Here is a 20168-nt window from a genome sequence, read left to right on the forward strand (position 1 = left end):
CTTAAATGTTGTATTCCATTCCGCTGTCATCAGTGGTTTCTCAGTGGATTTGTTCATTAATTAATTATAAATAGTTCTCAGCCTCTAATTTAGTTGTTGTAGATTAATCATGCATAATAACCAACAGCCGCCAAGAAAATCTTCTGAAAGATTTGATCCAGGATGAAAAACTATGGAAGTCTGATTCTGGTGTCTGGAAGCCATAGTAAGAGGACTGAGTTTGCCTAAACAAGAAAGAGTTAATTGGGAATCGCCGTGGGAATCAAGATTGTTTCTCAATGGGGTGCCCCTGCCCCTGAGAGTGCAGAGACTAGGGCTGATTAGGCAGGTGGAGGCAGTGGCCAAACAGGCTTTTGTCCAGCTTTAATTGGTGTGCCAGTTGCATTCCTACCTGGAAGACAAAGTTCACACAACAGTGGCTCATGCCCTCATCTCAGCTGGAATACTGCAACACATTCTAAATTCTGTCTTTGAAGACCCACCTGGGTTAGTATAAAAATGCAGCTGGTGTTACTGGCTGATGTTAACCTGCTAAGATCACATTACACCTTGGGTTTTTTTTAGGCCCTTATTATCAGTGGGTTTCTGGATGCAATGCAAAGTGCTGAAAAAAAGACTGCCTTAATTCATTTTGTGAAGAGAAAGGGTAGCTAGGAAGTAACTTTTCTCGCTGCTGCTCTGACACTGTGGAATCCTCTCTCCTATTAGGGCTTGCTCCATCGCTTCTAAAGTTCCTTCCATATGCAAACCAAAGATAGAACTTTCTCCAAAAGTTTAGTATTGAACATTTCCTACCATCATTAATTGATTTTATTCTGAATTCCTAATATTGATTTATTTGCCGATAATGATTTGTTATGTTCTTTGCTTTATTTCTCATCATCACTTCTATTATAATTGATCTTTGTTGTTACTTGGATTAATTATTGATCACTTTTATGCTGCATTAGGTACCACAAATGTTTTTTTTTAATTGTTGAATAAACCATTGTGGATTATTATAGAACTAGAATAAATAAATACTGAGCAATAGCTTTCTTCATGAAATGGAAAGTAAATATCCATTTCAACTCATTTTTATAATCAAATAAACATAATTTAATTGATCTGGTTTTTTTACCATTTTACTTCTGTCTGACTTCTCACTTAACAGTTCTTCCTGTCCCTCATGAATGATAAAATGGACTGTAATCCATGAAAGCTTATGTCATAAGAATTTTTTATTGTTTTAAATCAGGATATTCTTAACAGACATTTAACTTTAGCTGAAATTTAATTAAAAAAATATTCTTAATTCACCACCTTCTTTTCTCTCTCCCTCTCCCTCTCCCTCTCTTTCTCTCTCCTTCCTTCCTCCATCACAAAAAAAGGAATTCAGTATACATGCCAGAGGAGTCAGGGTGAGCATCTTTCAACTCCATCCATAAAATATACATTCGTAGGCCATTATATAATAATTGTCATAATTATACTTGGAACAGTAAGGAAGAATGTTCTTATGAAAATCTCTTGCTGCAGCTTTTTTTTAAAATTTCATTGTCTCCTTATTATATTACTGCTGTTGCAACTGTATGCATGTATTTACAAATAAAATTTAGTTGAGTTCGGTATGGCTTGCTTTTCGGTATGTGTGGGTAGGATTATAGACTTAGGTATGTAGGAAATTCAGCTGTATCTATCATCTTAACCTCGTTCAGTAAATCTCATAAGTAGATTATTACTCCATTTCTTAATATTTGATCACATAAGGAGGAATACAGACATTTATGTTCAAATCTCCCTCTACTTACTTGAATGCTAGCTTAGAAAGAAAAGGCAAAATTATTTTCAAAATTCATGTGTAAATATTTATGAACCCAGATTATCTAATCGAAACTACTTATTCGGGGGCAGAATTCCATCCATGTGATAACCCTGTTTTGAATCCTAAACCCATTCAAATCAGTCAGTCATAGTAGGACTCTGTTTACTTATTTTGCACTACAATCCCTATTTCTTGTTTGTAAATATTCTGGTAGTCAGTACTGCTGCAAATGTAGCATATCCAGTCAAAATAGAGTTGAATAGATATTTCTTGTATTTTTTTAAAAAAAAATACAACAGCAATAGCACTAAAGTGCTGTTTACAGAGTCAGCATATTGCCCCCAAGAATCTGGGTCCTCATTTTACCAACCTCGGAAGGATGGAAGGATGAGTCAACAGTGAGCCAGTGAGAATCAAACTTCTGACAGTCGGCAGTCAGCAGAATTAGCCTGCAGTACTGCATTCTAACCACTGTGCCACTAAGTACCTTAGTTCTTTAGTTCATTTTTTGTATGCAACTGCATTATTTTTATTTCTTTTTAGAACTTTTTTTTCAGTGTGGTTTACAACATTAAAAACACTAATTTAAAATAATCAGAATTTTATTTTTAAAAAATAAAATATATAAACCACAGATATTAATTTAAAAAGCTATAAAAACATACAGATTTGGAATATTTTCATACTACTTTCCTAAAAAGGTATGGGAAAATAAGAGCATCTATATCTAATGTCAGAAAGGTAACAAAGTAAACACTTGATGTTTCTTATTTTAGGGCTTGTATGGAAGAGACCCAGTGAGGATTACAGTATGGCATTTGAATGAATCTATGGAATCTTTCTTTCAGATATAGGGAGATTCTTCCTTCATGTTCAGCCAGTGAAAATTAATCCTAAACCATTCTCTTATTTTATGTTGCAAAACAAGGTCTCTTCAATTTATATTTATGCCTATGATTTGTTTACAAAAATTATTAGTGCATTTATTTTTTATTGATTTCACATTAATCAATCTAATCTATCTAATTTTATCTTATTCTGTTTTAATCCATTGTTCTAGCCTTTTCCAGATGGTTATAATTTTTTTTGTTACGATTCTTGTTAATACTCTTGTCTGCATATCACTTGTATATTTGATAAATATACTCTATATATCTTCATCCAGGTTGTTCATTGAGTGATCATTGAACCTTGGCTATGAAATATTAAAAGCAATATTCATGAAATATATGGTGTAAGACATTTGTAAGAAGCAGATTCTCTGTTGCTACCTAATAGCATAAGACCTCTTTTTAATAGACTAAGTGAAGACAAGTTTTGTGTTAATCATAAGTATCCACCAAATTGGAAAGTACTCATACTGATTTGTCTTGTTTGTATAATGATCTTGCTACCCGATTATCACAAATTAAAGCACTTATGTCAATTTATATCATTTGTGTAATCATATCATTAATTATGTTACTTGAATCAGGTAATGATATTCTTATATTGAAGTCATTACTATACATATATGATGCAACTTGCGTCATTTAGTGAGTTAATTTTCTTTGTATAAAATGATACTACAGAAATGATGTTAATTGCTATGGAAAATTGATCTGTTCCATGTCTAATCTGTTGCTTCAGGATCTAGTGAATTAAGATTTCATTGTAATAATATTTGCAAGAACAAAAATTTCCTATTTCCACAAATAGGGAAAAATATAAAGTAGGCAGTGAACTTTTTTAAAGCGTTGATTTATCTGTAAATATTTAAAACCATGATCATTCAATAGCAGTTACTTTAGATTGCATTTTTAAATAAAGATCCTGAGAAATTCAGATTTGTCCAACTTTCTTTTCTAAATACCTGAAGCATAAATACATAGGGGTTTCATGGTGATAGTTATTGGAAGAAAAAAAAGCCTCTGATTTTAAGAGTTATCTTACAATTGTATCTGCTTCAGTTATCAATATTTATTTTTCTAGTTTAAAGCAATTAGATCTTTGTTAGTAGCTACAATTCCAAATAGTTTTGATTTTTAATACTGAGTAGACAACCCATGATTCTTGGATCATCCTTTCAGAGCATATTTCCTTACCAGATTCCTGAATGCTTCAACAATGATAGAACTTCTAATATCGTTAATAATTCGCTGAAGAAGTTAGGATGCATTCAGAGCAGTGGTGAAATTCACATTTTTTTACTACCGGTTCTGTGGGCGTGGCTTGTTGGGCCTGGCAGGGGAAGGATACTATAAAATCCCCATTTCCTCCTGATCAGCTGGGACTCAGGAGGCAGAGAATAGACAGGGGTGGGGCAAATCAGAGGTGATATTTACCAGTTCTCCGAACTACTCAAAATTTCCGCTACTGGTTCTCCAGGACCTGTCAGAACCTGCTGAATTTCATCCCTGGTTCAGCAATGTATCTTTCTTGAAAATAAGTTCATGCTGAACTGAGTAACACTGTCAAACATCAGCACAGAAAACGTTCTATGACATTCTATATGGTGTCATAAATAGTCTTATGATAATATTCATGTCACAATGTGTTTATAGTTTTCCAAATTTCAGTTCACAGGAGTTATGGGTCCCAGATTTTGAACTTATTCTGTAAGTTATCTGAGGTACCTTGGTTGAAAACATTTTGCCCTGTGGTGTGCCATTTCACCCAGTTCAAGATTACAGGAATCACAGTTTCAGTAGTATATAGATTACTATTATTCAAACAGTTTTATAGCACTTTGAATTAGTATGTGTTTTATTTTTACATATGTATACTCTTGTAAAATTCTTTGCCTTAAATGTTCAAAAAATGATGAATAATTCTGGTGTGTAATATACATATGCTTTGCTCTGCCAACAGTTCATGAAATTTGCTATCCGTACGCTATAAATATTTAAAGCAATTCTACATGTGGATATATTGGCTGTTGGAAAGCTTCTTGTAAGCTCTTTTAATCAATTGAGCAAATTTTAGAAATTGTTTGTTGGAGTTCTGGAAATATATAAACAAATCTAAGGAAATTTTTTGAAGCATCAATTCCAGTTTTCACCTCAGCAGTTTCAGTTTATTTTTCAAAACACCATCAAATCTGTTGTAAAAAAACAGATGTTTATATAAAACCAAGCTACACATGGCTATCATTATTCACAGTAGTTCCCTTTTAGTGTTGAACTTAACCAACTAATGAGTTTGTGAATATATGCGAATTAATTTGTTGGATGTGGTGCTTATGTTTGTCTTCTGCCTACTATGAGGACTATTCCCGTTTTCTCCCCTTTCATCTCCTTCTCACTTGGCCATGATAGATCTTGCTGGGTCAATCCAGTCAAGAGTCTTATAATTTCTCTGCTGCATACAACACTTCCATGAGGCAGGTAAAGCATGTAGTGGCATGATCCAGAGACATCTGCAGTAGAACCAAGAAGCTAGTCTAAGTCATATATGATTTTATCTGTCATGAGCTGAACAAGGTACTTTGAAAAAGGCAAACTATCACAAGGAAGCCATATGGAGCCTTTCAACAAGGCTAACCCAGTAAGAACTGCAATGACCAAACAAGAAGGGAGATCAAATATGTGCTAATCCCAGCCTTAAAAGATGTTCTTTAATGCATTCATAGAAAGTCATCCATCATTTTCTTTATTTGTGAAAATAAAAACATCAAATCTGTGGCTGTGGCAAAAACCTTTATACATATAAAAAGATTTATTCTCCAAATTGCAGATACATGAAATCAGAGATAAAGAGCGAGGATAATAAGAGCCACATTTACTGCATAATTAAAGTAGCGGGTTTTCGCCGAAGAGCCTTTTGTAAATCGTATTAACAGGCTCCAATCTTACATGTAAGATTCAGAGACAAGAATCTTAAGAGTTTGATGTGATAAGGAATTGTAAAATAAGATATGGGGTTTCTTTTTGAGATAATGGATAGTGTTGTACTCTTCATAAATTGTATAATTATGCAATTTGTCTGAAGCAGAACAAACTGGATAATGGAGTCACTTTTGAATGGTAGCAAAACAAGTCTCATATTTTCATTCAGAGTAGTAAAGCTCAGCTGGTAGTTTCACCATTGTATTGCAGCACCGAGGCACACCCAAAACTTACTCTTTGACTTGGTAGCAATAAGCTGGGGCTGGCTGGCCATGTGGTCAACTGATAAAACATGTAGTTTTGCACTCCTATTTTCTCCAATTTTGTTTTCACAGTTTGAGCTACGTGTAGTCCTCATTCATTATGACCATTAAATTAGTAACCAAAGTTTCCTGGTGCTTATCACCATTGCAGCATTCCTAGGGTCATGCTATTTTATTTTGGGCACTTTGGTAACTGGCATATACAGTATTTAAAACAGTTGCAGCATCCCAGGGTCACATTAGATTATTAATATCCCTTGGGATGATGCCGAAGATGCAGTGAATGATCAAAACTGCTGGAAAATACTTGCTGCCCAATGTGCTTTGATAAGCACCTAAAGACTATGATGAGGGTAACATCAACATTTGTGACTTGCCCAGATGGCTTCTAACAATCAAAGTCAATGGGGAAAGCCAGACTCACTTAACAGCCGTGTTATTATTTATTTAACTGTGGTGAATCACGTAAGGGCTGGGCACAAAAAGTAATTGAATTGGGCATTGCTTAGTGAAGGAATCTCCAGTCCCAATTGTGATCATAAATCGATGTCTACCTGTATAGGAGAGTGGTTGATGTTACAGAATAGAATATAATTCTTTATTGGCCAAGTTTGATTGGACACACAAGGAATTTGTCTTTGGTGCATATGTTCTCAGTGTACATAAAAAGACAATATATATTCGTTGAATCATAAAGTACAACACTTAATGATAGTCATAGGGTACAAATAAGCAATCAAGAAACAATCAATATTAATATAAATCGTAAGGATACAAGCAAAAAGAAAGAAAGAAGGCATCCTTAGTTTTACACAAAAGCACAGAATCCTGATTTAATAAAAGAATTAATGTCTGGGAATTTATTTTAATTATTTATATTGAACTCTCTGGCCAAAAGGCTTTCTGTTTTCACACTCAGATTTATAATCCAAGAAAAAAAAAACCTACAGAAATAAAAGGGGAGGGGGGAAAGGAAGAACAAAACAGACAAATTAAGTCAGTTGTTTCTAATGGTCCAATTTTCTTACAGTGACCAGCTGAAATTCTTAGAATCGCACATGTTTCTTGCTGTTCCTTCCAATTGCCGATTGCCTATATAGAACATTCCAAGAAAAATTAGCAGGATGCAGATTATACCCTTATCAGTACAAAGAAAGAATGGCGTGGCTGTTCTTTGCAATTCAGTTGAAATGGGCAATATCTATGAGGTGGGGAGAACTAAACTGATAAAAGCAGCTGTGAGGTGAAAACCAAGGGTTTTTTTAAAAAAAGTTTTTCACTTATGAATGCATGTGACTGCCAACAAATATCAAGATCACTTACTTTCTGTACATTGGGAAGTTATTCCTTTAGTCCAATCCTAATTATCAGTCTTGCTACCAGGGTGCTAGGAATGCCTAATTTTAATTGCATCTAATTCTATATTGAACTGTGATCCTTGTCTTCAAATAAGTGATCCTGCAGACTGTGTTAGCGTATGTCCAGAGAGCCAAACAAAACTTCAGGGATTTCTCAGTTGCTCTGCTTTGTCAGAAAAAAACAAGAATGTGTTGAATATTATTACAGATTTTGGATTGTGTGCGCATTCATAAAATCTATTAATCAATTACCCTGAATTATAGACTAGGAAATAATGTAAACACTTTTGACAAAATCTTAGGATTGGGAGATACCCTGGAGGTCTTCTAGTCCTACCCCATTCCCAGTGAAGGAATTCTTATACCATTCTGGACAAACGGCCACTCAGTATACAGTGATAGAACATCCATAACTTGAGGAGGCAAGCTGTTCCATTGCTTAATAGCTCTGATAGTCAGGATATTCTTCCTTAATTCAAGTTTGGACCTTCCATCGATTGGTTCTTGTCTTAGTCTTTTTTTTATGTTTTGGAGTAAGCCGTCATGATGATCATCAAGCTGCAAGCCATGAAGAATCATCAGAATCTTGAATTGTACCAGGAAACATACAACAAACAATCATGATCTTATATGACAACTTTGGGTTGTCCTAGTTAATGTGGGCATTTTGTACTAGTTGCAGATTCCAGGGTAAGGATTATGCATTCTCAGTAAATTTAAGTTTAGCAGACTTTTTTTACTACTGTAAAATATTATTTCTCACAGCAAACTCCATAATCTCTTCTGAGACTTCCACAACAGATGTAGAAGTCACGGATAGAAATGTCCTTTTGATTCATTCAAATTCCTTTGATTACGTATGTTATCAAAATAAAAATTGATCCCCAGAACAAAAAGTGTTAGTATAAATATCTATGTTGACATATTAAAATAAATACATATTGAAGAATTTCCTTCAGTAAATTGTCAATCATAGAAGGATTAAAGTTGGAATTCTAAAGAAATACAAAGACATGCAGTATTTATTTCCCTTACTAACTAAACAAATTGCTTCCAAAATATTTTACCAGCAGCCCTAGATTTCTTAAAATAACCAAGAGTTTAGTTCACTGTATCATGTTTGTGAAACAAATATAAATGATAGATAATCCCTAGTCGTGTGGGAAATGTTTCATACTTGAAGTGCTTTGTTTCCAGCATGAAGAATTTCATACATTCCCACCATAGTTGTAATCTGAACTAAAGTTAATAGAGTGTACTGTATTCATTATTGTTATAATTACAGCTGAGTAAGAAAATACCCGCTAAATAGATATGAAAAGTACATCTCTCCAACACACTTCTGTGTTCTGTTTGTTTTTTGCCTTAACCACAGTTATGTTAGAATCTATGCTATACCAGTGCTAAATTAGTTACAAAACTATGAATATTATGTAGGCTGCTTTGTTGAGTAAAGAATTGAAATTATTTAGCTTTTAATTGTGAACAGTAATTAATGTAGTGTGTTCAGTACATAATACAAAAATTGATCAGGATGATAATGCCAGTGCAGTTATATCGGAAGCATGAAAATTTTGAATAGGTATGGATATCAATATGAATGACAAATTTAACAAATACAACTACAGATTGCAACTACATAAATGAGCCCTCTGAGGAACGTCCATCTCATATCTCCTTTAATGCACCGATAAAGAGATTCAAAGTATTCACTTCCAAATTCATAAATAGAATTTAAGTAAACTGAAATTTAGAAAACTGTAAATTCTAAATTATGATTTGTTTAGCTTTAGAACAAATCAGCACTAAATATTATTTTCAGATACTGGCTTGTTTATGAATTAATGTTCATATAATCCTCAACACTTTTGGGCAAAGGACTTGTGTTTGTGTGTGTGTGTGTGTGTGTGTGTGTGTGTGTGTGTGTGAGTGAGGGGGGGGGAGAGAGAGAGAGAGAGAAACTGAAACTCAGAAGTAGGCATTTGTTCACATACCAGGAAGACAGGCTTTCCTATTTTATCTGAACTCAAAATGTGATTGTCTACAGCAGGGATGTCAAACTCGATTTCATTGAGGGCCACATCAGGGTGGTGTTTGATCTTGGGGTGGGTGTGGTGGGTGTGGCCAGTTTGACATCACTTGTGTTGTGGTGGCCAAGTGCTAAGGCAGGACTTCCCTCAGACTGTCTCTTATTCTCATAATCTGCTTGCTTGCTTGTTTGCTACAGCCTGGAACCGCTCGGCGCCTGAAATTCTCTTTTTCCTCTGCGATTGCAAAAATGGGACTTGTATTCCTTCTGGCCAGATCCATCTCCTGGGTCAGGAGCAGAAGCTGACCACCCTCTGACTGGGTTGTCTGGAGAAGGGGGAGACCAAGCAGTGAGCCACCTTGCCTTACGTCTCTCACACAGCGCCTACTTCACCTGTCCCTTCTCTGACAGTTTCAGGCAGCCGAGATCACCATGCTGCCACCTGAAAACATTATTATTGCATTCTCTTTCATGCAGTGCTTATTGCTACTGCTGCTATTGCACCCTGCTACAATATCTCTTTGCTGCATGACAGATCCGGGCAGATTTGGGGGGAGGTGGATGGAAGAGGACCAATCTCCTCTGCACGAAGGCTTTTCTCAGGATGCTAGATCTCCACTTTCTCTCTGGAAAAAGCTATTGATCATGGCTAGTGAAAGAAGTGCAGGATGGAAAGGAAACTTCAGAATGCGGCAGGTGCCAGGCTCCAGGGAGGCTCCTGACCCAGTGCTCCTGCATTCCGAAGTTTCCTTTCCATCCCATGCTCTTCCCTTGCTGAACCCCCCACCCCAATGCCCCCCGGATCTGTCATGCAGTGCTTATGCTACTGCTGCTATTGCGCCCCGCTACAGTATCTCTTTGCTGCATGATAGAGCCGGGCAGATGAGGGGGTGGAGCAAGGGAAGAGGACAAATCTCCTCTGCATGAAAGCTTTTCTCAAGATGCTAGATCTCCACTTTGTCTCCGGAAAAAGCTGTTGGCATCATCAGGATCTTGGCTAGTGGAAGAAGCGTGGGATGGAAAGGAAGCTTTGGAATGCAGGAACGCCGGGTCGGGAGTCTCCCTGGAGCCTGGCACCTGCTTTTGCCCCAAGACTAAGGAAGCGGGGTTGCGAAGAGGGCTGTGAACAAGCCTGGTTGCCCCCAGAAGCATTTTGCAGGCCTCCCAAACTTTCTGTATGCCCCATTTTTCACAAAAAAACGGGGCGTGCAGAGGGTTTGGGATACCTGCAGAGTGCTCCTTGGAGCTGAGGAGGGCAAAAACTTTTTAAAAAAATTTACCTCTTCAAAATCTTGGTACGTCTTATATTCCGATGCGTCTTATACTCCAAAAAATACGGTATATTCCTGTATAACTGCTTTCTATAAAGTAATATAAAACAATGTTCCAAATATTTGATTGTTTTCTGAACCACAACATATATAAAGATATTCTCAGATTGAACTAGTCTGCTGCTGACTGCATCTGGGTATTTTTCTTGGCAGAGTTACAAAAATAGCGTCAGACCATTGCATTCTTCCAAGATTTGTTTTAATGGACTTCCCACCCTAAGGCTCCCGTTGTGGCTTCCAATTTAGGCCCCCATCCAAATACTGAGACAGAAGCTACAACAACTTGTTAGCCACTTTTAATTTGTTTTAGTTGTAAGCTTTGAAGGCAGGGGATCTTAAGCCGGGGTCTATAACTTCGGGAAGGGGGACTGTCAGCAGTTGGTTGCATTCACAGACATCTAATTGAAATGTACCATACCTTGTTAATGAATTATTGGATTAATAAAGAAACATATTTATTACTATATTACATATTCGTAATTTGAGCACAATTGGTTCCATTTATTTGTAATATCACATATTAAATATATTTAGCATGTATTTTATAAGTATAATTACATTTTTCTGAGAAGGGGGTCCATGGGTTTTGCTAAACTCTTAAAGGGGTGGTGGTGTTCATGACCAAAGATTAGGAACTCTTTTCTAAAATGTAGCTTGGAATCTCTATCCCGAGGATTTTACGTAACATGTTACAAGTAGTTTATAAAAATTTTAAAGAAAATCTAATTTAAAACACTAAATGGTGTTTAATGTTTATTAATAATGAAAATGCTAAATAGGAAGTTAGTGAAGTATGGAGGGTTTTGGGGTTTTTTACATTTATTTTCCTGTTCGTTTTCTCTCACTTTCTCTAATAAGATTTATACCTCCGGGACCATTAGATGGTTTAGTTATAATATGCCGATCAGTCAAACTAAAACTTAATTCTTCTGATTGTGCTAGGAAACAAAGCCCGGAGTATCCATTGTTACATACAGGTGTTTTATAGATTCATAAATAGATAGTGAAACGGCTGGCATATAATTTTAATAAATATTCTAATTAACTTCCTACGTTTGTGCAAGCTGGATCACAAACAAACTGGGCAACTTTTGGTATAGCTTCAGTAAGTTATTTTTGTACTAATTATTAATTACTCTGCCCAGGCTTAATAGTGTTTTGTTTAACATACTATAAATTTGTTCCTTTTTCAGTTGTATGTCAATTATAGCAAAGTAATGACAAATATCTTATTTATGGTAAAGAAGAAAGCATAATACATTTGGTAAAATATGAGAAAGTCTTATATTATATGCACCTCATTTGGCTGATGATCTTCTTTGGAGATCCTTTTATTTTTCTCACCATTCAAAAAAAGAGAGTAAAGAGACCTGGGATAGAAATTTTCTAGCTATAGCTGTGTGGGGCGGAAATTATGTTGGAGTAAATATGTTAATTTGGCGTATTCATATTTAGTTCTAGGAAATTGTTTAACATGTTTTGCCTGTATGGGTCTGCTAAATAATTTTCAAAATATTTTGAACATTTTATCTCCGGTCTTGGTTTTTAAATATTTTTCCCTATTCTTAACTCTCCTGTATACAGTATCTTATGTTGTTAAATTACTGTGTTTTGAATTGGAAATCACAGGGAGCTTTTCCGAGGAGCAAGGTGACTTTTGAAATGCTTTTATAAATATAAATAGTTGAATAACTGCATGCCCATTTTCTCCCTTTGGCCTTTTGCCCCCTTGTGTATTTGAAATACAATATCAGGGTTTCAATTATGGTAACATCAAATATTACTTTTATATAAATTTAACACTGATTCTGATTAGCAATGAGATGTAGATATAAATATATATATATATTGTCCTTTTTATTTTAGATATGCCAATATTTGGTCTTTGCCCAGCTCATGATGATTTCTATTTGGTGATGTGTAACCACTGTAATCAGGTCGTAAAACCACAGGCATTTCAATCACATTATGGTAAGTACTGGACCGTTTTTTAATTGTCAGGGTTTGAAGATTAAGCTTCTCAGCTTTTAATTATCTTTGTTTATTATCTTAAAAGCTGATGGTGCATTTGCATTATGTAAATATGTAAAAATATGAATTATTCATTAGTATTAAATTATAACAAATAACTGGACATTTTTAATGTTTAGAGAAATGTTAGCACAATAACTATAGCACTGTATTATTTAGCCTTTGCACATTAAAACTAGGAATGTTATTCTTTACATTTTTATTATAAATCAGGCTTGGATTTTGGCCTTATAACTACTATTATGTGCTATCAGGATGGAGTCTGGCTTTGGTAATTTAAACCAGTTGTGCAAATAATACTTCGGTAAAAATGTACATTTGAATGCCTTTTCCACTATATGTTCAAACTTTGTTTTATGGGGATTCTAGAGAGAACATCCTTGTCTGCAAGAAAATATTATACATAGGATTTAATATGCAATCAGTTATCAAAAGTAATCATATCTGGGTAAGAGGAGTACTCAGTTGTCCTTTCAACTTTATCTTTTGATTTGTGGTTCTGTTGTTTAAAAATGATCTAGTGAGGCTCAACTAGGTGGCAGCACTTAATCTGTTCTGGTTGATCTGAAAAGGCTGAGCAGAATCAGACTCAGTTAGCATTTTGGCTGGAGAAATTCTAAAGCTGTAGGCTGCATTAACATAGAAATGTTTCTCAAAAATACAGAAAGAAAACAACAATTGAATTTTCCTTAAAATATAGTATATAAAAGTTCTAAACAAAAATATCAAAATCTGTGTCAAAGTTCTTTACTGCTGCTTAGATTTTGTAATCAGATTGTGAAAAGTTCTCATTGGAAAAATGGGAATACAGGAAGAAATTGACTTCTACTTACAATTTCTTTTATTTATTTATTAGAATGGGAGTTCCTAATGTTGTGGCATTTCATGTTTTGAGCATTGTGTGCTCCTTTATAGAATCACTGCACTTGAAGAGGTTAAATCAGAAAGCTATTTATCAGAAGTCAAAGCTGTGAAGATCTTCCCTGTTATTTATTTATTTATTTATTAGACTTATATAACGCTTCATAGGGCTTTCAACCCTCTCTAAGCGGTTTACAAATTTTTTAGCAAATTGAGTCAGCAACTTGCCTCCACAGTCTGGGTCCTCATTTCACCCTCCTCGGAAGGATGGAAGGCTGAGTCGTCCTTGAGCCGGTGAGATTTGAACCGCTGAACTGCAGATCACAGTCAGCTGAAGTGGCCTGCAGTACTGCACCCTAACCACTGCGCCACCTCGGCTCTCAGTTAATGACTTTCAGCTCTCCTTCTTTTCTTTTTTCCGCCATCTTTTCTTTTTCTAGACTTCACATTTAAAATTCCAATTTCTTCATTTGACCCTCCTCTTTTTCCTCCTCTCCATTGTTTCCTCATTTTTCTTCCTACTTTTTATACCATATCAACCTAATGCCCCAAGATATTGATTTAGCATATAATGGGGTTTAATGTGGGTATATGCCTTTCTGGCTATTTATCTCATTCATTTTCTTTCGTCAAGGATTGACACACACACGGTTCTCCTGTTGTAAGAATTATTCCCTGTAGCAGAATAAATTTTATTGCACTTCTTTTGCAAACGTTATGATTTATTGGTGACTAGCCATACCCACTTTGGAGGCCATTCTTTAGGAGCATCTATGACATTCTTTCAATTTCTAGATCAGGAGTGGGGAACTATGGCCTTTTTATGACCTGTGGACTTCAGCGCCCAGAATTCCTGAGCCAGCATGGCTGGATCAGGAACTCTGGGAGTTGAAGTCCACAAATCATAAAGGGGCCATTGTTCCCCACCTCTGTTCTAGATGAAGCTACTGAGAGACTCTTAACATATTCAAGTAAAATTTGATTCATACAAACCAGTGTTAAAAGCAAGACGAAAACAAAATGCACCAGCACAAACAGTGCTTCAGCAATACTGTTAATGACAGATTATACAGTAAAACGAACACCAATAACCACAGCATTTTATCAGCCACTGCTAAATGCTAATTTATGGAAACAAGGAGAAAGAGCATGCAGAGGCACCAGTACTTTAAAGGAAGTAATGCTTTTATAACAACCTATCACAAAAGAAACTCTTCGTAATATATGGTTTTGGGGTTATATTGAAAACATGGCTCACACCCTTCTTTCTAAAACTTGACCGCAAATGAAACTTGAAACTTGAACTTATACTACAGTATAACCTAAGAATTTCTCACTTTGCGTAATATTGTAATAGACACAGAGTTCTAGGCCTTGTTTACTTATTTTATTGGAAGGGCTACTCCATTGGCAAAATTTCATTAAACGATGTACTATTTCAGTTACAAAGTAATTGGTTAAAGTGACTTACTGAAACACTTCCTTCGCTGAAGCTGAAGTGCAAAATGCTCCTGGGGAAATGCCAGAGTACTCTGTGTAGCGGTGATACAATTTCACACAGCTCTGCCAAGAAGAAATTAAATCAACCATTGCTAGAACTAGAGATTAAATCCCATTGCTGGAATCTAGAGTTGGTGAACTACTGTTTGAGGACCGGATAAGCATTTATATGGAACCGACTCAAGTTTTAATGGTAATTTGTTAAACTATACACAGTAATTAACTTAGGCTTTTTGTTGGTAGTCAGCCATAACTTGTGCCTGTCTGGCACTAGACAGATAGGCTGGATTCCTTGCTGTGAAGAAAAGGAGGAACAACCAAATTTATTTTGGCAATTAAGTCACAGCAGATGGGGAATCTAGTGTTTCAGATACTACTTAAAACACAATAAGATTTTTAGAAACTATTTTCATACTAATTGCAATCTACATGTATCAAATGAAACTGACTTTTCTGCTTGACTATTATGTTGTCAGTAAGACTTTTAGTGGACACTAATACACTAATATATTATGTCGATTGACACTGCAACTGTGAAATGAATTTAAATGTATCTGCAGTTTTAGAAAACCTTGGTTTTTTCAAATACAAAATATAAGAATCAAAATTTTGTCCCAAGTGAAATGATCATCTTTTTTTTCCTACATTTTGTTCTTCTTTGTTGAAGATGATCCTGTCCCAACATCACCTATAATGCTGAAGACCTTCCTCAATACCTATACAATCTCATCTCATGAATTGTTTCTTCCCAATATTTGTTCCTCTCAACTCAGCAGATAGCTTATATAACACAGTAATTTATAAAATATTTAAATCATGAAAAAAATATAATGTAGGATCTAACACTTCAAACCTCATGAAAGGGAAAAATATGTACTTTCTTCAGTATGAGATTGAGATACCTGTTGTTTCCATTAAAGAAAAGGTTTGATACTCATCCATCCACACTTTAGCAGAAGATAAAAATAAGTATTGTGGAGTTGGGCTGTAACCAACTTCACAATATAATCCTCCTTGATCTCTCAGTGGCCTTTGATACCATTTATTTTCTGCCTCTTTCTGGGCCAATTTAGGGGATTAGAAGTGGGAGGCATGCTATTAAGTTGGTTCTCCTCCTTTCTCTGGGTCTGGTTCCAGTCAAGGTTGACAAGGAAGGGGAGATTGAACTTGAGGCCCCTGCTTTGTAGGGTGCCACAGGGCTCTATTCTCCCTGCTCTTATTTAATATCCACATTAAGCTACTGGGTGAGGTTATCTGTCGGCATGATGTATGCTGATGACACTCAGTTATACATCTCTGCCTGGACCAAACACGTGATGCCATTGAAGTTCTTTCTCAATGCCTGGAGGCTGGCAAAGGGAGTTGGGGAGGTCAGATGGGAGAGAAGAAGCTTCAGCCCAACCCTGTTTTGGGTATTTCATGGTAATCCATACAATACCACTGCTCTGTTAGCTGCACGGGCTCCCAATGAGCTTCCAAGTACAATTCAGAGTGCTGTTTGTCACCTTTAAAGCTTTACATGGCTTTGGGCCAGGCTGTTTGTGAGACCGCTTATCTCCCATTGTCTCTGCTCGCCCCATCAGATTTAGCAAGTAAGGTACTGTATATACTCAGGGTTCATTCTATTAAGCAATATTATCCTGTTGGATCCTTCACTCATGCCTTATCTGTGGCAACACCTTCCCTATGGAACAACATAAATTGACCCTGAACCTCTTAGCTTTCTGTAAGGCATTAAATAACTTGTTGCCCCAAACATTTGGGCTGGGTAGTTAGGAGAGTTTTGTTGTTTAATGTGATTATATTATTATGTATTCTTTATGAGTTAGATTGTTTTTGTTTTCTCTAGGGTTTGGTTTTCGTTAACTGTTTATGGTGATTATTTTAACTCTTATATACTTCCCACTTTTGGTAGGAGGGAAGCCTTATAAATTGTTTAAATAAAGAAATAAGCCTTTCTCTAAATCAGAATTTATCCCTTTTCTAATCAACTAATATTGAAGTCTTTTTAACATATCTACCAAATAAATCTGGGTAGCACTGTCTCAAAAAGGCTATCAAAGTTTCATCACTAAGGACTGAACTATATCATATAAAGGCTAATATAAAAGGTTAAACATAATTCCTTTTTTAAATGAAAACTGCATTTCCTTTTGAAGTGTTTCTCAATAATCATAAAAAATCATTCGGGAAATACTTAGTACTATATGAATAATTAAATAACATTCTCCTCCCTGCCATGCTAATAATATTCTTTTGAAAACAGTGGAAGAGAACGTTTAATATTGAAAGCACTATGAGTATGCTTAAGATAAAGGGACTACTTACCATCAAATATTGTAGAAGTCATTTAGGAGTAGATTGTACTGTATGTCATGGGAGGATTGACATAACGAATTGGCTTCAAGCCCTTATTAATATACATAGGATAGTGAGTGATTTCTGATGGGATGGAGAGCAAGGGATATTTGAGTTTCCAAACATTGTGTTTCAGTAAGGGTTGTTAAGCTGTTGCTTGCCTGAATCTTTAAAACAATTTTAGATATTATCTCTCAAAGCTGGGGTGGGAAACAATGGTCCTTTATGACTTGTGGACTTCAACTCCCAGAATTCCTGAGCCAGCATGGAATTCTGGGGGGTTGAAATCCACAAGTCATAAAGGGGCCATCGTTCCTCACCCCTGTCTTAAAGATTATAGCATTTAATCTAATGTGGTTTCTGATAGTAGGATTTATACTGTCCTTTCAAGAATTACATTGCACAATTGCTGAAAGGAAGCTTGTTTTAGGAAATGAGTCTGTTGAAATTGAGCATTCTAGTGCAGCCTTTTTGAACCTTTTTAGCCTGCGTAGGTGAGCCTTTAAAATAATTTTCAGGACTCAGGAACACTTGCATAAAAATCACAATAAATACAAAAGCTTCAGTATACAATTCACCTCTAACCCACACAATCCGTAGTTTAACTGGAAAATTAATGATGGTAGTTGTATTAATTATTATTACTGGTATGCTCCCAAATTGTATTAATTATTAAAGGAAATTTGCAGAAGGAACAAATAACTTTTTGTAGCTCTTAGAATTCTCGTTGGTTGCATAGTTGAATGTCAGAAAATTGCTAAAAATCAGCAGCATAGTTTCCACATTCTCAATAATTTTGACAGAACAAAATAAAAACTATTGTATAAGCTCTGAAATAGGCAGAGTTTTAAAATGAGTAATCTTCCAATTCCTTTATAAGATTTAGAACACCTAACAATTTTAACCCTGATCACTTCGTACAGAATCATTGCATGATTATTGGTTTGTTTGTTAAAAGTTGTATATTGTTTATTTAAAAAAACAAACTCCCAAAGAATTTATAATAACAGCAATATACATAGTGGTTGTTTGTAACGGCATGCAGTCTTGAATGGAGTTTTTATTTTTTATACTAGTGTAAGATCTGTTGAATTATTCTTCCAAATAAATCCCATTTATTTCACATATTTCTTTTCTATAAAATTATTTAGAAGGTTGTATACATAGTAACAAAATAAAGCTGCTTCCAGAAAAAATTACAATATTTTAATGGAATGATTGTGGTTAGGATAAAAAATATTCTGAGGCACATCATAAAAGGCTCATTTTATCTTATAACACATTGTTTTTGAAAACTCCTACATCTAAGTCATCTTTCTTCAAAACTCTTTGTGTCTTTATCCATTACTGAGCAACGGTGGTGCAGTGGCTAGAGTGCAGTACTGCAGGCTACTTCTGCTGACTGCTGGCTGACTGCTATTTGGCAGTTCAAATCTCACCAGGCTCAAGGTTGACTCAGCCTTCCATCCTTCAGAGGTCGGTAAAATGAGGACCCAGATTATTGTGGGCAATACGCTGACTCTGTTAACGGCTTAGAGTGGGATGTAAAGCATTGTAAAATGTTATATAAGTCTAACTGCTATTGCTGTTAACTGAAGAAGTGTATGTTATTTATATTTTCCATTGATGCCTGCTGGCCCTCTGATCACATGACTGAGATTTGCAATATTTTTGACAGTTTCCAGCAAAAAGAACCCTCCCTTTCTGAAGAATGACTACATGATTCATTTAACAACCATGTGATTTGCTTTATGATCATGAGGGTTGCTTTATGACCCTCTTAAAAACTATTGTAAAATTGACTACATTTACGTGATGCCTAACTTACAACCACAATGACTTACAGTCAAAATTTGAGGCTCCATTATAGTTGTACATCAAGGAGTACCCGCATGGCACCCAACTCTCAATGCTCTGGAGAGTTTCCAATAAAGAAATTACAATAAAATCAATAAAAAATAAAAGATGGCAAGATCAACAGAACAGATGCCTTGAAATGAGGGATGTCCCTCTTTCTTCCCAAAGGCATAGGTGAAAAGTTAAAACTGTTGGATATAAAATTAGGGGACTGGAGGCTAAAACATAAAGAATGGTTGCAGGAACTGGGTATGTCTAGTTTAATGAAAAGAAGGACTAGGGGAGACATGATAGCAGTGTTCCAATATCTCAGGGGCTGCCACAAAGAAGAGAGAATCAAGCTATTCTCCAAAGCAGGACAAGAAGCAGTGGAATAATGAAGGAGAGAAGCAACCTAGAACTAAGGATAAATTTCCTGACAATTGCAACACTCAATCAGTTAAACAACTTGCCTCCTGAAGTTGTGAATGTTTCCAAAACTGGAAGTTTTTAAGATGAGACTGGACAATCATTTGTCTGAAATGATATAAGGTTTTCTGCTTAAGCAAGGGGTTGGACTAGAAGACCTCCAAGATCCCTTCCAATTCTGTCATTCTAAAATGTTTTTTTAATGCACGGGGTGGAAAGGGGAGGATCCAGGATGTGAGGATCATTCATTGAGCAATTAGCTGCTTCCTACCTCATAAGCTTCTTTACTGAGGCTGTACATTTTGTTTTCATTGCTAATTCTGCAGTTGGCAATCTGAACACAATCCTAGATTACCCTGTGCCATTTGCAGTGATTATAAATGCCAAGTGAGGAAACATGGGAGGGGGAAAAATATCCTTCTTTCATAAAGTTCCTCCTCATTCACATTTGTTCTTTAAGGTCTGTCACCAGCACATTTGGTATGTTGGAATTAAAACTAAG

The 20168-nt window shown here is 35.7% G+C and overlaps 1 protein-coding gene across 3 annotated transcripts in view; it reads left to right on the plus strand.

Moving 5' to 3' along the window:
- ATXN7 (ataxin 7) overlaps nucleotides 1–20168 on the plus strand; it is a 118797-nt gene that overhangs the window by 63302 nt on the left and 35327 nt on the right. For 2 of the 3 annotated variants that reach the window (XM_087708814.1, XM_087708816.1), the window contains 2 exons: nucleotides 1371–1400; nucleotides 12518–12622. In XM_087708814.1, the coding sequence (XP_087564940.1) occupies nucleotides 1371–1400; nucleotides 12518–12622 (135 nt within the window). The remainder of the gene's footprint in view (nucleotides 1–1370; nucleotides 1401–12517; nucleotides 12623–20168) is intronic. The other variant, XM_087708815.1, reaches the window with a different exon arrangement.

Source organism: Thamnophis sirtalis, unplaced genomic scaffold (assembly GCF_051295495.1).
Source record: "Thamnophis sirtalis isolate CommonGarterSnake01/CBP01778 unplaced genomic scaffold, rThaSir2_p1.2 scaffold_3, whole genome shotgun sequence".
Lineage (NCBI taxonomy): Eukaryota > Metazoa > Chordata > Lepidosauria > Squamata > Natricidae > Thamnophis > Thamnophis sirtalis.